The sequence below is a fragment of the Gossypium hirsutum genome, chromosome D05, assembly GCF_007990345.1.
Source record: "Gossypium hirsutum isolate 1008001.06 chromosome D05, Gossypium_hirsutum_v2.1, whole genome shotgun sequence".
Taxonomy (NCBI): Eukaryota; Viridiplantae; Streptophyta; class Magnoliopsida; order Malvales; family Malvaceae; genus Gossypium; species Gossypium hirsutum.
Window position 1 is genome coordinate 6,087,680 of NC_053441.1, and position 13,843 is coordinate 6,101,522.

The following is a 13,843-nucleotide window of genomic DNA, read 5'->3' on the forward strand; positions in this document are numbered from 1 at the left end:
TAAGCTAATTTATTAACTTCATTTGAAAGGGAAATTCAGCTTTGTGTAAGCACATGTGCAGGAAATTCTTCCAACGACACACATATTTCATGACCAAAGTTTTTCTTAGTAAACAATTTTTAATGAAGGCTTATTCTTTTATTTGTCAAGCTATTGGGTTTTTTTACATTTAAAAAAGGGTAAATGATTGATAATAATGATAACAATGGGTAAATTAACTATATGTGTCTTTTTAAAAAAAATTGGTTAAATAGGTTGGTTTTTAAAGATTTAGGAAAATAGGCTAATTTTGGAGAGAAAGTATGAAAAGCGCCTCCAGTTGGGCTCACTTTCTGCATAGTTAGCAGAAAAGCTCGTCCAACTGGGCGAGCTTTCTAAATAATTGGCAGGAAAGCTCGTCTAGCTGGACGAACTTTTGCTGATATGTCAGGGAAAACTCGTTCAATTGGGCATGTTTTCTTTGGAATTTTTAAAAAACGCTTTTGCACTTTCACACCCTTTATCCAAAATCGACCTATTTTACTAAATCTTGAAAAAAAGTGCCTATTTGGCTCATTAACAAAAAAAACGACATATATGCACAATTTAACCGATAATAATAATACCAAAATTGTTGTATTATGGTAAAACTTGAAACAAATGCGATTAATATTTTAAAAATACGATTTCAATAATATATTTTACATTATTGTATCAGGGTCAATGTTGAAGTAAAGTAAAGGAATATCCATAAAAAAATACAAAAAAATCCTTAATTTAAAAATTAATTTAGTACATAAATTTTAATTTTATATAATTATATACATAATTTATTATTTTAAATTAATTTTCATAAATTACAAACACTCTAACTACGTCATTTTATTATTAATTTATATATACATATACTTATATAAATAAAAACAAAAAATTATTTATTTAATTTTATAAATTCATTCATAAATCAAATACCAAAGTTTGATATCTATAATTACTTATATTTACAAATTGAATGTGTAATTTAAATTAGAAAAAAAAATGATTGCTGCGGTAACCAGTGGGGTCACTTTCAGACAGAAATACGTTGATTAACCAGACGGGGGACCATGTCGTGAACCACAAGAGTTCCACTTTTTCTTACAATCATCATTTATTTATGTTTTTACAGTATCCTTTCTCACCACCTTTTCCATCATTATCATTTATTTTAGGTAGCTATTAATGGCTAAGAAAATTCAGGTTTGTTGAATTATTAATCAACCCACCCTTTCGTTTATATAATTTAAAACAAACAAGAAAAAAGTAGCAGGTGGCAAAAGCTTGTCTGGTTATGGTCTCAGCTGAGTCTTTTATTTCGGCTCTTCTTATTTATGTCCGCCTCTTGAACTAACTCAAAAGCCATTTTTCCTTTTTCCGCTCAGCCTCAAGAAGCTCGTAATTCTTCCTTTCTTATCCACTTCTCTTCTCAAGTATATCCCTTTTTCTTTTTTCTCCTCCAATAATGATCATTCTTTCAATCATATACGAATAAATAATTATTCTTTTATTATTTAATTGCTATATATACTACTTAGAATTCTATACTTTCTAGTTTGTAGTGCCGTTATCGAATTTGCTTTGAAGCTTGTACATTTTCGTACAAAAGAGATTGGAGTTTTGACTGTTGGTTGATGGTTCTTGACCCTTATAGGCCTCAGCTCAGCCTTTCTGATATCAATTCAACCGCCAAATTTTTTTTGCTTTTCTGGGTAATTCTCGAGTTCCTTAAACCAGCAAAAGCTTTACGCTTGATTTTGTCTCTAGTGTGGGCGATTAGTTTAAATTTCATGGCTTCGGGGGCGTAATGCATGCATTTCTCACTTTAAAAAATTTAATTGTTTTCCTTATGATGTATTTTTTAATACCAACAAAAAATTCGTGGTTGTAAGCGAGGGGAAAATATCTAGGGGGGTAATATTTTATGTACTAGTTCATTTGTTTATGTCAATTTGTTAGCTGTTGATTATTTTATTATCTATGATGAGGTTGATGCAAAATACTTTTTTTTCTCTCTCTCTCTTATTTAAGCTGAATTTTCCAGATTTCTGCATCATTTGAAAAAAATAAATTTAAAGGACATACCTCTGTACTTTTGAGGTTCTTAGCAAAAAAATCTATTGAGTGTTAATTGTGAGTAGTTTACTCCATTTGGCCGTTTTATTTTGCCGAGATTTTACCTTTTTTTTTCTCGTTTTGATCATATGTTTATTTTTTTATGTCTGATGCCATTTCAATGACAATTACCTTTCATATTCTAGGGATTAGATCAGTTTTATTGCTTCAAATTGAATTTCCACCAATTTTTCTACTTGAACTGAGATTCGCATATTCCAGATAATGTTCTTGTGCTATATGTTAATGAGGAGTCTTTAAAGATTGAATAGTCACTTTTCAACGTTCCTTTTGCTTCATAATTTGGTGTTTTAAGCCCTTCTTTTTATGATTTGATGCTGTGTGATACTGCAAAATTGAGTGATAAAGATGCTCGTCTCAGGAACAGGTTTTCAGAGCTTGCAAAAGTGAAGTAAAGATATAAGAGAAATGAGTCAATCTAAAATTAAGCGGCGCGTGGGTAAATATGAGATAGGAAGGACAATTGGGGAAGGAACATTTGCTAAAGTGAAGTTTGCAAGAAATACAGAGACTGGAGAACCTGTGGCACTTAAGATCCTTGATAAAGAGAAGGTTCTCAAGCACAAGATGGCTGAACAGGTTTCTTTTCTTCTGCATGCTTCCTTTTCTCTTCTCTATATCTATTTTCATAGTTTGTCAAAGCTATTATTACCCACATTTTGAGAAACGAAATTCTACTTTTCAGATATTGCATCTAAAGTTGTTTTCTTGCTTGCTTTTGCAGATCAAGAGGGAAATAGCAACAATGAAGTTGATAAAGCATCCAAATGTTGTCCGTTTATACGAGGTTTCTATCTCTATCTCTCTCTCTGTGTTCTGGTTGACCGGTTGGGTTCCGGGGGAGGGTGGGGGCTTGATATATGCACCATCTACTCATTCTTCTTTTTCTCTAGAGTATGATTATGATTTATGCGGTAAAATTCATATTCCTCAATAATGAGTTGCAGATTTGGACCATTTTCAAGAATCTTGTATTCTGAAACAAAGCCTCCCCTTCTTCATTTCTATCTGTAGCATTAGCATTGAAATGGTGGCATGATTTCTCCAAGCTTCAACATTATATGAAAATTTTGGCTTTTGTTTACTACCATCTTTATTGATCTTTATAATATTCATATTTGAACTGGGTATATGATCAAAGATGAAAGAGCAACATCCAAGCTTTTTTTAATGACCAATCTCTTGCAATGCCTGTTTAAAACAAACCTAAGAACTTCTCGTTTTCTGTTTCATCTTGCCTTCTGATCTAATGTTTTTCACCTACAGCAGTTAAGTATCTAAGAGAAAACCATCCGTTAGCATTTTCGTTCGTTTATCATTTTAGTAGAGCTTTGGATGTTTGTATCAGATTATTTTGTTTGCTTTTATTCAGATAATGGGAAGCAAGACAAAGATATTTATTGTTTTGGAGTATGTCACCGGGGGAGAGCTCTTTGACAAAATTGTAAGTTGATGATATCTGTGATACTTGCATATTATGTTAGATTCTCATCGTGTTGGTGGAGCTGCACTAATATGTTTCCTAGTTTCAGTTCTGATTTAATATTTGTACCTTGTTTTAAGAGAAGCTAACTTTAGATCTTGTATATCTTTAAACCATTTCTTAATTCTGAAGGTAAACAACGGAAGGATGAGAGAAGATGAGGCACGAAGATATTTCCACCAGCTCATTAATGTTGTTGATTACTGCCATAGCAGAGGCGTCTACCATAGGGATCTTAAGGTATTTAAACTTGGCACCCTTTAAGGAGAATATGTTTATACTTATGCATATATGTGCATGGATGGATGCATCTTATGCTATCAGGAAATGTTCATATATACTTCCTCTTGATTTTCTTGCAGCCTGAAAATTTGCTGTTGGATGCATATGGTAACCTCAAAGTTTCTGACTTTGGGTTGAGTGCACTATCTAAGCAAGTCAGGGTAATTATGACATCCTCTTTTTCCGTCTACATGATACATTATTAAGCTTTGTCTAGTCTTTAACTTCTTTGTTGTCTGTGTTATTTATCCTACTTATTTAAACATTCATGTGAATATTTTAAGGTCCTGAATCTTGATGTAACTGATTGATCCCGTAATCTTGTAAGATTGGTTCTGTCTCCGTGTGCCTTTGATGGCTTTAGAACATTCAGAAATATTTCTAATCTGAAGTTGAATTTATAGGATGATGGTCTCCTTCACACTACCTGTGGAACACCAAATTACGTTGCTCCTGAGGTGCGGACAGTAGTTCAATCACGCTAAATTTTCCTTCCATCATTTGTAATTGTATAACCCCTTAGAAACCCTGGTTGTTAACAATCTTCTCTCTTCCTATACATAGGTCCTTGATGACGGAGGCTATGATGGAGCTACTGCAGACCTGTGGTCGTGTGGAGTGATACTCTTTGTGCTGCTTGCAGGTTACTTGCCTTTCGATGATTCTAATCTTATGAACCTGTACAAAAAGGTCTGTGTTTCGTAATTGCATGTTGCAGTTATCCATTGTCACTCGTTGCCTGATTTTCACTCTGATTTTGCGAATATACAGATTTCAGCAGCTGAATTCACTTGCCCCCCTTGGTTATCTTTTAGTGCAATGAAATTGATAACTCAAATCCTGGATCCAAACCCGATGACTGTAAGTTACTATGCCTAACTCTCCTTACCTGGATGTGTTTCAAGATTGGATATTAAATTCTGTGTGCGTTGAATAGGAAGATGGGCAAAAGATTTCTTTACTTTGTATGGTGATGGCAAGTGAAATAACATTGTATATTGCTATGCTAAGTAAAGCTTCTAGAACTAGATAGAACAAAGCTATACTCATGACAGAAAAAAAGAATGTCCTATAAAAAAATTGCTTGGTTAAATTCTTGTTGAATGTGCAATAATTATAGTCTGAAACGACAGAAATAATATTGTATTTTACTGTGTTTTTATTCATTTGTCTTTTGCCCCTCCTTCTTCAATAAATATAGTCTAACACATTTTCCTTGTTAGCGGACATAAGCGTGGGAGATGGAGTCCGAGAAATCTGCCAGATAGATATTAAAAATGTATAATTCTATCTGCTCTTTCTCTTTTTCCTCTTTTCATCTCTCAAAGATTTCAACTCGCTGTCTGAATATAATTTCTAAGGAAAGATAACCACACCTTATAACTCCTTATCCTTTTGTGGGTTCATTTTTCATCAAAGCCACCCATGAATTTATTGATCATGTATTCTGAATTTGAAGTTGATGACCTCTTACTATGTTATCAATTTATGAAAATTTCAACCACAAGTGCATAAAAGACAGTTCGTTTCGGCTTCAAGGTTCATATTCTGCTTGTATTCATGCATTTTTATGTTGGACTTAAATGTTTGGGAATCATTTGCCTTCACAAGATTTTGTTTTGCTTTTATCTAATCATATCGACTTAGCATAAGGTTAATTTGTACATATATTTTTCTCATGTTGCAGCGCATTACTATTCCTGAAATTTTGAAAGATGAATGGTTTAAAAAGGGTTACAAGCCTCCTGTGTTCAAGGAGAAAGACGATACGAATTTAGACAATGTAGAAGCTGTTTTTAAAGATTATGAAGTAAGTTGATGCAGTCTTTCTCTAAGTTGACATCCGCATATTGGACAACTGCTGTTATATTTGGTGCTTCTTTGATTTTTTATCTTAATAATTTCAATATGTTGGTTAACATAACAGGAGCACCATGTAACAGAACAGAGAGACGAACAACCAACAGCTATGAATGCATTCGAGTTAATTTCTATGTCAAAAGGGTTAAACCTTGGGAACCTGTTTGATGCAGAAGAGGTTTGTATGTTAAAAGGCTTTTCGTTTTTGTATATCAACTGTCAAAACCTGGTCATTACCTTTCCTTTGCATGACTTCATTGTCACTAGAAAGGAAACCTGAAATCCGCAGTATGTCCAGTGCCAAATAGGACATTATCTGATATCAATAGGCTATCAAAGCCGATTAAGAAAGCAGACATATAGTGTCTATTTGCTTGAGAAAGATTACTAATAATATTATACTGGCTATTTACATCTAAATGTGAACCGTTGCTTGTTCCATTTTCTGCAGGGATTTAAGAGAGAAACAAGGTTTACATCTAAATGTCCTGCTAATGAGATCATCCATAAGATCGAAGAAGCTGCAAAGCCTCTCGGGTTTGATGTCCACAAGAAAAACTACAAGGTGAGTAAATCTTACACACGATATAATAAAGGTAATTATCGAAATCTATATATAAAGTTTATTTATTTTGTATTGTTTTTATGTAGATGAGACTCCAGAATTTGAAAGCAGGAAGAAAAGGAAACCTTAATGTCGCCACTGAGGTAACTTACAGTTAAAGCAACATTTTATTTTAAATCTTGGCTTACGTTTTGTATTTAATTAAACTGTTTATTTTGTTAATCAGATATTTCAAGTGGCACCTAGTTTACATATGGTTGAGGTCCGAAAAGCAAAGGGGGACACATTGGAATTCAATACGGTACCCCATGATTCTCTCATTACAATTTCATTACATTTTCTAAATGTATCGTATTGTTAGAGTTATGTAACGGCATATAATTGGTTATTACCTGATGGAAATGGAAGAACGTTTTTGCCGGTAGAAAGAAGTTGATTAAATGCAAATGGAAAGTTCCAAATGACTTCGATTCCTGTCATAGTTTTGGATTAGTCCTTATATTGTCACTATTATATTATACGAGTTAGACCATTATTGCCCATCACAAAGCATCTTACATCTCAATAATGTCTAAAATTTGTTGTCCGATCGTGAGACTGAAATTCTCCAATGTTAAACACACATGCTCTAGCTTATCTGCTTACTCAAACCAAGTCTCAAACCTGTCTGCTGGTCTTTAAATAGACAACATACATGAGTTGCAGTTGATTTCTCGTGTTTCTAAACTCACTCAGTCGTTACCGAGATTATTTTTTTGCTGGCGATTAGAAGGTTTGGGGTTTTTCTTTTGCAGTTCTACAAAAGCCTTTCGACCTGTCTGGAAGATGTTGTCTGGAAAACGGAGGAGGACATAAAAGAGTTGCACGTTTGAGTTGACCCATGTTTCCAAGTTGAATGAAAATTGTGGATGGTTTTGTTGTTGTTTGTTGAATGTTGAATGTTGTTGTTTTTGGCCCAATATATCTTCATTCTTTTCTAGGATTAAACAGCCATGGTGGTTCTAGTTGTTTTCCATGTTATTAGTTATTGGGAAGCATGGATAATTCCCATGGAATGTGGTGGTTGTATTTACCCTTTAAAATGTTAATGATGATTAAATGTTTCATGATATTTGCCAAAACAAAAAGGTAAATCCTTATGTTTTCATTTTGTTTCCTCCACTAAATATTATCCTATGCTATTCTTTTATATGAATTAATTCCACAACCCTATTTGTGTAGTGAAAAAACCCTGTGTGAAGGGTAATAATCTTTTGTTTCATCCGACTTTGGAAATTACTTTGTTAAGTGGTAAAATAAACACGAAGAATAAAAAGAATAATTTTTTTTTTGCAATAAACATTTAACTGTGTAAAAATAATGCTCTCGATAAACACGATTGAATATCAAACTTTTATAATGATAAATTTAGTTCTTAATATTTATATTATTTTATCATTTTGATATTAATTTTTTTATAGATTGTGTTGACCCTCTATTTTAAAATTTGAGTTAAATTGTTTATTTTTTAGGTGGAAAAATTGATTGGGTGACAACTTACTATCAATTCACATTGACTTTATAATTTTTTTTAAAAAAATAATATAAATTGCTAAAAGATTCAACAAATTTTAATAAGGTTTATAAGTTAAAAAGAAAAAAAAACCTACGTGAATAATGAATTACATGTAAACGGTCACATGTTCTATCACGTTAATGCTATTAAATTTTTATCAGTTCAATTAAATTATTTAATTTAAAATAAAAAATTAACTAATTTTTAAGGTTGAGGGTAAAATGATACTTTCAAAATAATTAAAAATAATTAAGGGCAACAAATAAATCTTAAGTGCTAATTTTATTATCATGCTTGTTAAATTTAATCATTGATTTGTTAAAATATTAATTTATTAAGATATGATGTTGATAATTTTAATGTTTATATTTATATTACTAATATGAGATATGATGCACAAATTATCATATACCGAAATCGGTCAGTAAAAGAATATTTAAAATGTGATAAATTGAATTATATCAATTTAGTTTTAAGTTTTAAAAAATTAATCTTTAATATTATACCTTGTATAAATTAATTTTTTTTGCATATTTTATTTTTTTGTGACATTGAATGTTAATTAAAAAAATGAGAAAAACAATTTATTATTTTACATTTTTGTATGTTTTCAATTAAATTTAGGTGATGAATTTTTATTTTTAGCTTTTAAGGTGAAAGGGTTAAAGTAAAGTAAAACTGTAAAAAAAATTAAATTACACAATATACAAATATTAAGGATTAAATTTGTTATTATGCTAATTTTAAAAGCTATCACCTTTATTAAGTTGGTGACTAAAAAAGACAAAATTAATTTGTTAAATAATTATTTTGTAACTTTTTATAGCTGAATGATTAAAAAAATATTAATAATTGAATAACTAATAATATAATTTACCTAAATAAATAAAATGAATAATGCATTTTCTTAGGAAAAAATATTTCAATTCAAATTTTATTTTGATTTAAGAGTGAGGTGTATTAAATTTATTTTAATTATTGATTTTATTATTGTGATAACTAATTTTGATTATAAATATTCAAATTTATTTATATTTACGATATTTTTTAAAACATACTTATGATTATAAGGGTAAATTTAAATGGACGATGAGTTTATCTATAATTAGTATAAAAATAACTGTAATAATAAGATTCAACACTGTAACGTGAAACAAAAAGTAAATTAAACGCACGACACCGGTCTAAATTCACCGTAAATGTAACTAGAAAAAAATAACACTTTGGACCGCAATGATGCCGAACAAGAAATTAATAAATAAATCATGATTTAAAATTATTGTATTATATTACTACTTTTGTTATTTTACAAAAACCAGAAATATAATCCTAAACACACCCTCGCAAATCCTAAAGTATAAGGAGAAAAAGAATATAGTAATAATAAAAAAATTTCTGGAGCATCAAATTTTGAAAAATATGCAAACAATTTGTAAGAATATTAAAAACCCATAGAATTTGGTGTTAAAATAAACCGATCCCGAACCAGAAGCTTCATCCTTATCGCTTTCCTCTTCAATGGGATGATTGAAGTTGGCAGGCACGATGGTTTCAGGGGCGGAGTCATCGCCCCTGTAATCAGGGCTGTTGGGCGCCGGCGCATCATCCGACGGATCTAAGCTCTTCGGCAGCCCTTGGCCGTGGGTGACGTTTATCTTGAAATGCTGACCATTGTTGCATTGCTCCCCATCGTAATCACTGGAAAAGAAATAGTTCATCCCTTCTTTCAGTAGAGGAACTGCTACTGAGATTGGATGAGGCGCCGTGGACGAAGGATCCGTCGCCGACCATTCGATCGTGTCGTTTTGAAGAGCGTCGTCGTAATCGCAGAACTTGTATGTGGTGAAATTGTATGTTTGGATTACTGAATGGTTGTTATCCGTATTGAAGACTGTGCGTTAAACGAAATCAAAACGATGTCGTGAAAACCAACAATTCTAATATAACACCAGTTTTTGCATTAAAAAAAAACAAAGAATAAATTAATTTATGTAGACAAAACTCTATATCTAATGATGCATATTTAATTCAAAGCCATACCCTAACAAGTTTTAACATAATCTAACATTATAAACCTATTAATTCGGCTAAAATACATCGATTTAAGTCAGTGTGACAAGTAAAAATCATTATCAGCCAGGTTGGAAAAGGGGGTGTTGAGAGGATGCATGTTATGTTCAAAGTCCAAGAATCTAATGCCCTCAACTTTTAGTATGTCAGTCAGCAAAAATATTCTGACAATGGAATTTGCACATGGGATAGGAGGCTTCTTGCAACACAATCCATCTCTTTTATCCCTTCCCATTTACCGATTTCTATCAACTCCATGGCAGCTTAACAGCTAAAACTCAAAAACACAAACCAATTTTGAAGAAAGGTTGAGATTTATATTAGGCCAACTGTCTAGGATAGATGTGAAAATCTCATATGTAAGTATATATTTAAGACAGTAAAATGAAATCTATAGCTGAGATGAGGTATGAGTGAGAGAAAATTTAAGAAGAAATCAAGGGATCATCCAAATTTGGATTAGTCTCTGTTTCATCTTTTACAAAAAGAAATTCAGCCAAAGAAAAAAGGGGGGTGTTGTTAAAAAAACTGCACAACAGATCAAGTAATGGAGCTTTTCATTAACTTAAAGATCTCCCTACTTAAAAAAGTTTTTAAAACATTTACTTACTTTGGGGTCGACAAGATTTTCTTCTATTAATGGATATTTACTAAAAATCCATAGATTTTCATCACATATGATTCAAAGAGGAAACTAAACAAATATATAAAAAGGACTTACTGAGGAAATCTCCCAAGCTGAAGTTCTTGGAATCAGCCCATTTCTGGTAATTAACATCAGGCTTTTCGAGGGCATCAAACCAACCAAGGGAACCACCGACTGTGTAGTTCTTGTAAGCACTGACGGATCCTAAACAGGAGAGCACCACGAGACAAGAAACAATGGTGATGAGTTGCAGAACTGAAGTACTGTAGTTATAACCAGAACTTTGTCCCATGTTTCTTGAGTTTCTGTAATGGGTTTTTGTGGACTGTATAGAAGTATGCGACTTTAAAGCAATGGAATAGCTAAAGTTGTGATTTATACATGTAGCCTTGCCTTTTGCATGGAATTACTAGATTGGTGTCTCTTATCTTTTTTTGATGGTCCCACAGTCACATTCAACCTCTTTTCCCTATAACAACTGAGTAAATGATAAGAAAGGAATAAATAATAATCTCCTAATAAGTTATTCATTACCTCAAACTTCACTAATCCACTCACTATTACGTTCTGAATCTGAGTAACAAGTCATTCAATAGAAATGATTTAAGATATATTTTATATCTTATTCATATAAATTATGTAGGTTAAATTTGATGTATTTTTAATATTATTTAAGAAATATTAATATATATAATATTTTAGAACGATATGATAAGAATATCGGATCAATTAAAAATTTATATATATATGATTAGTATAATTATATTAATAAATTTAACGGTTAAATTGTTAAAATATTAATTATATAAAAATATACAAAATAGTATAAATAAGTGTCTCAATTTACAAGGTCACAACAACATGGTATAAATGTTCCTTTTTCTCATTGTATGTAAAACTTTTAACTCAAAATTATAACCTATTAATCAAGTATTTATTTACCTTAAAATAATCTAAATTCAAATCACTATTATAAAAAATTAATATTGTAGGACATATGGAAACTGAAATGCCGGCGGGTTAACTCAACAGCTTAATTAGTCAAATTTCAATAATTCATGATTGATCCAAAAGTCACTGCTTGAAGTTAAATTAAGGGTTGACCTTTGAGTTTAGTGACTTTTCTTTTTCATTGAAATATAGTAGGACTAATATCTCATAAAAAAATTGTTGCTCTCAATTTTAAAATTATTATTTACATAAAAGTTAATTTTTTATTATTACAATATTAAAAAAATTTAAAAAATAACAATATTTAAATTTGTGTCATCTAATAAATTAAAAAAAAAAACTCAAACTATTACTTCATATAAATTCTTAACAAAAAAAAGTCACACTTTGTATTTGGTATACTAAAAGAATTGTAAATATTCAGATAATTTACTTTTAAAACTTATCCTTATATTTTTTATATTATTTTTTTGATGAATTATAAGAAAAGAGTAAAGCTCTAACAACAACGTGATTAAGCAACTCGAACTCAAGCCATACTTAAGACGATGAACATCCTAATCATCAGGCCAACACACATTAATATTTTTAAATTTAGAAGCATGAAAGGAGCTAAAAATTTTAGTGTTTTTTTTTATCCCGACTTTAATCCTTCTCAAATGAAAAACAGATTAAATATATAAAAATCCATTTTAAATAATCTGCCATGAATTAGGTTAGTTTCAAGTTTAATCCATGGGGATGGGATTGGGAGGGAGGCTTCTATAAATGTGAAAGCATGAGCATATGAATATTGAAAGGGGCAGATATACCATCCGTGGCATTAAAATTCTTTTACTACATCACTATTATTTTAACACGTGGACAATCACATTTCATTTCCATATTCCATAGCATATGATCCAATTAATTCTTATCAACTAGATGCAACCACTTTGATTCCATCTGCTACACCACTGAAATAATTACTGCTACAATTGATCTACTTGCTGTGTGATTAATGGGAAAAAATATGGTTGTTATTAATAATAAAAAATAGATATACATAGTTTCCAAAAATATTTACTTTCAAATTTTAATTTATAAAAAAAAACCATATAACTTTCGTAAATGTATGTTTTTATTCTGATTTTAGAATAACTTTCTAGAGAATTTTGAGTCACCAAGTCATACTTTAAAACTAATAAAAGAAATCTCAAAGATATTAATGTATTTGTCTTATGTAGTAGTTAAGAAGTCATCTAAAATGAATCACAAAAGGACATAAATAACAGCCAATTGATTGAGAAGTTAGGTGATTTGTTGCTTAGCCTGAAGAAAGATTGGGTTGTCATTTGAAAAATCAATCAAACCACCACCCAACAAACAAATAACATATTCCTATGTTAAAAAATATATATATATATATTTCAAGATTAATATTTGGTATATTATTAGTTAAATTTTTTAATTTTGTAAGTACCATATATCCTCACAAATTTTCTAATTTTTTTACTTTTACTTTAAATAGAATGCGTGTTAATGCTAAATGCTTGTAGTTGTGGAATTTAAAAATTTCAATAGTAATAGTTTAACTTTCACTTTGCATAAATAATATTTGAGTTTTGACTCCATATTTTATTTTAGTTTAAATATCATATCTCACCTCGTGTAGGACATTTTTAGATTTATTTCGACATATATATTTAAATACATATTAATTTTCAGTCTAATCATAGGTTATAATAATCAATTTTGATAATAAAATAATTATTTAAATTTATATTATTTATATTTATATTTGCCATTGCGATTAACTTTGTATTTAGAGTAAAAGAGCAGACTTCTCTATGTAATTTATGCATCGCCAAATAATTCATATTCTTCTTTTTCTGTCAAAGTTTGTTAGGATTAATTGTTTAAACATTATATAATAATAATAATTTTAGAAGTTAAAAGAATTATAATTTTATTCAGATGTCCATAAGTTCCATCAAGCTTTGATAATAAAAATATTTGCTTGACCAAGATCCAATTTCCGAGTTTATTGAGGTTTGTGTTTATCTTTAAAGTTCAAAATATATTTCTATAATTTATCTATATCGATTATTAAATATTTTATTGAGCTGGTATCACATTTAATCGAGTGACCAACTCGATTAGAAAAATTATGAAAATATGTTTTCATAATTAAAATAAATTATATTATTCAAATGTAATTTAATCTTATTACATAAATAATAATAAAAATATGCATATGGTAATATTTGAACCCAAATTAATTGGGTTAGTAAAATTTTT

At 30.2% G+C, this 13,843-nt stretch overlaps 2 protein-coding genes across 16 annotated transcripts; one reads left to right on the plus strand and one right to left on the minus strand.

Annotated features, from left to right (window-relative positions):
* Window positions 1-1,263: 1,263 nt before the first annotated feature.
* On the plus strand, window positions 1,264-7,488 carry LOC107906742 (CBL-interacting protein kinase 32). Of its 15 annotated transcripts, none has more exons than XM_016833839.2 (16): window positions 1,264-1,448; window positions 1,670-1,727; window positions 2,519-2,730; window positions 2,876-2,938; window positions 3,524-3,595; window positions 3,767-3,874; window positions 3,997-4,077; window positions 4,321-4,374; window positions 4,481-4,606; window positions 4,688-4,777; window positions 5,604-5,726; window positions 5,844-5,954; window positions 6,228-6,341; window positions 6,428-6,484; window positions 6,568-6,642; window positions 7,136-7,488. In XM_016833839.2, the coding sequence occupies exons 3-16, from the start codon at window positions 2,560-2,562 to the stop codon at window positions 7,211-7,213; spliced, it is 1,323 nt and encodes a 440-aa protein (XP_016689328.1). In that variant the 5' UTR covers window positions 1,264-1,448; window positions 1,670-1,727; window positions 2,519-2,559; the 3' UTR covers window positions 7,214-7,488. The 15 variants fall into 15 exon arrangements, 13 of the variants coding, with proteins under 13 accessions (XP_016689328.1, XP_016689325.1, XP_040949283.1 ...); XM_016833836.2 differs by having other exon boundaries at window positions 1,269-1,448; window positions 2,513-2,730; XM_016833835.2 differs by having other exon boundaries at window positions 1,292-1,448; window positions 1,571-1,727; window positions 2,513-2,730.
* Window positions 7,489-9,162: 1,674 nt separating this feature from the next.
* Window positions 9,163-11,007, minus strand: LOC107902792 (blue copper protein). Its single transcript, XM_016828913.2, has 2 exons — window positions 10,688-11,007; window positions 9,163-9,787 (listed from the first exon to the last, which is right to left on the minus strand). Exons 1-2 carry the CDS (start codon window positions 10,902-10,904, stop codon window positions 9,300-9,302), a joined length of 705 nt encoding a protein of 234 aa, XP_016684402.2. The 5' UTR covers window positions 10,905-11,007; the 3' UTR covers window positions 9,163-9,299.
* Window positions 11,008-13,843: the final 2,836 nt, after the last annotated feature.

Bases quoted from the DNA above. Each gene is read 5' to 3' on its own strand.
- LOC107906742 (XM_016833839.2), top strand. From the start codon at position 2,560: ATGAGTCAATCTAAAATTAAGCGGCGCGTGGGTAAATATGAGATAGGA. The intron at 4,375-4,480 runs GTGCGGACAGTA...TCCTATACATAG, and splicing joins CAAATTACGTTGCTCCTGAG to GTCCTTGATGACGGAGGCTA. The intron at 4,778-5,603 runs GTAAGTTACTAT...CTCATGTTGCAG, and splicing joins TGGATCCAAACCCGATGACT to CGCATTACTATTCCTGAAAT.
- LOC107902792 (XM_016828913.2), bottom strand. From the start codon at position 10,904: ATGGGACAAAGTTCTGGTTATAACTACAGTACTTCAGTTCTGCAACTC. The intron at 9,788-10,687 runs GTAAGTCCTTTT...TTTAACGCACAG, and splicing joins CAGCTTGGGAGATTTCCTCA to TCTTCAATACGGATAACAAC.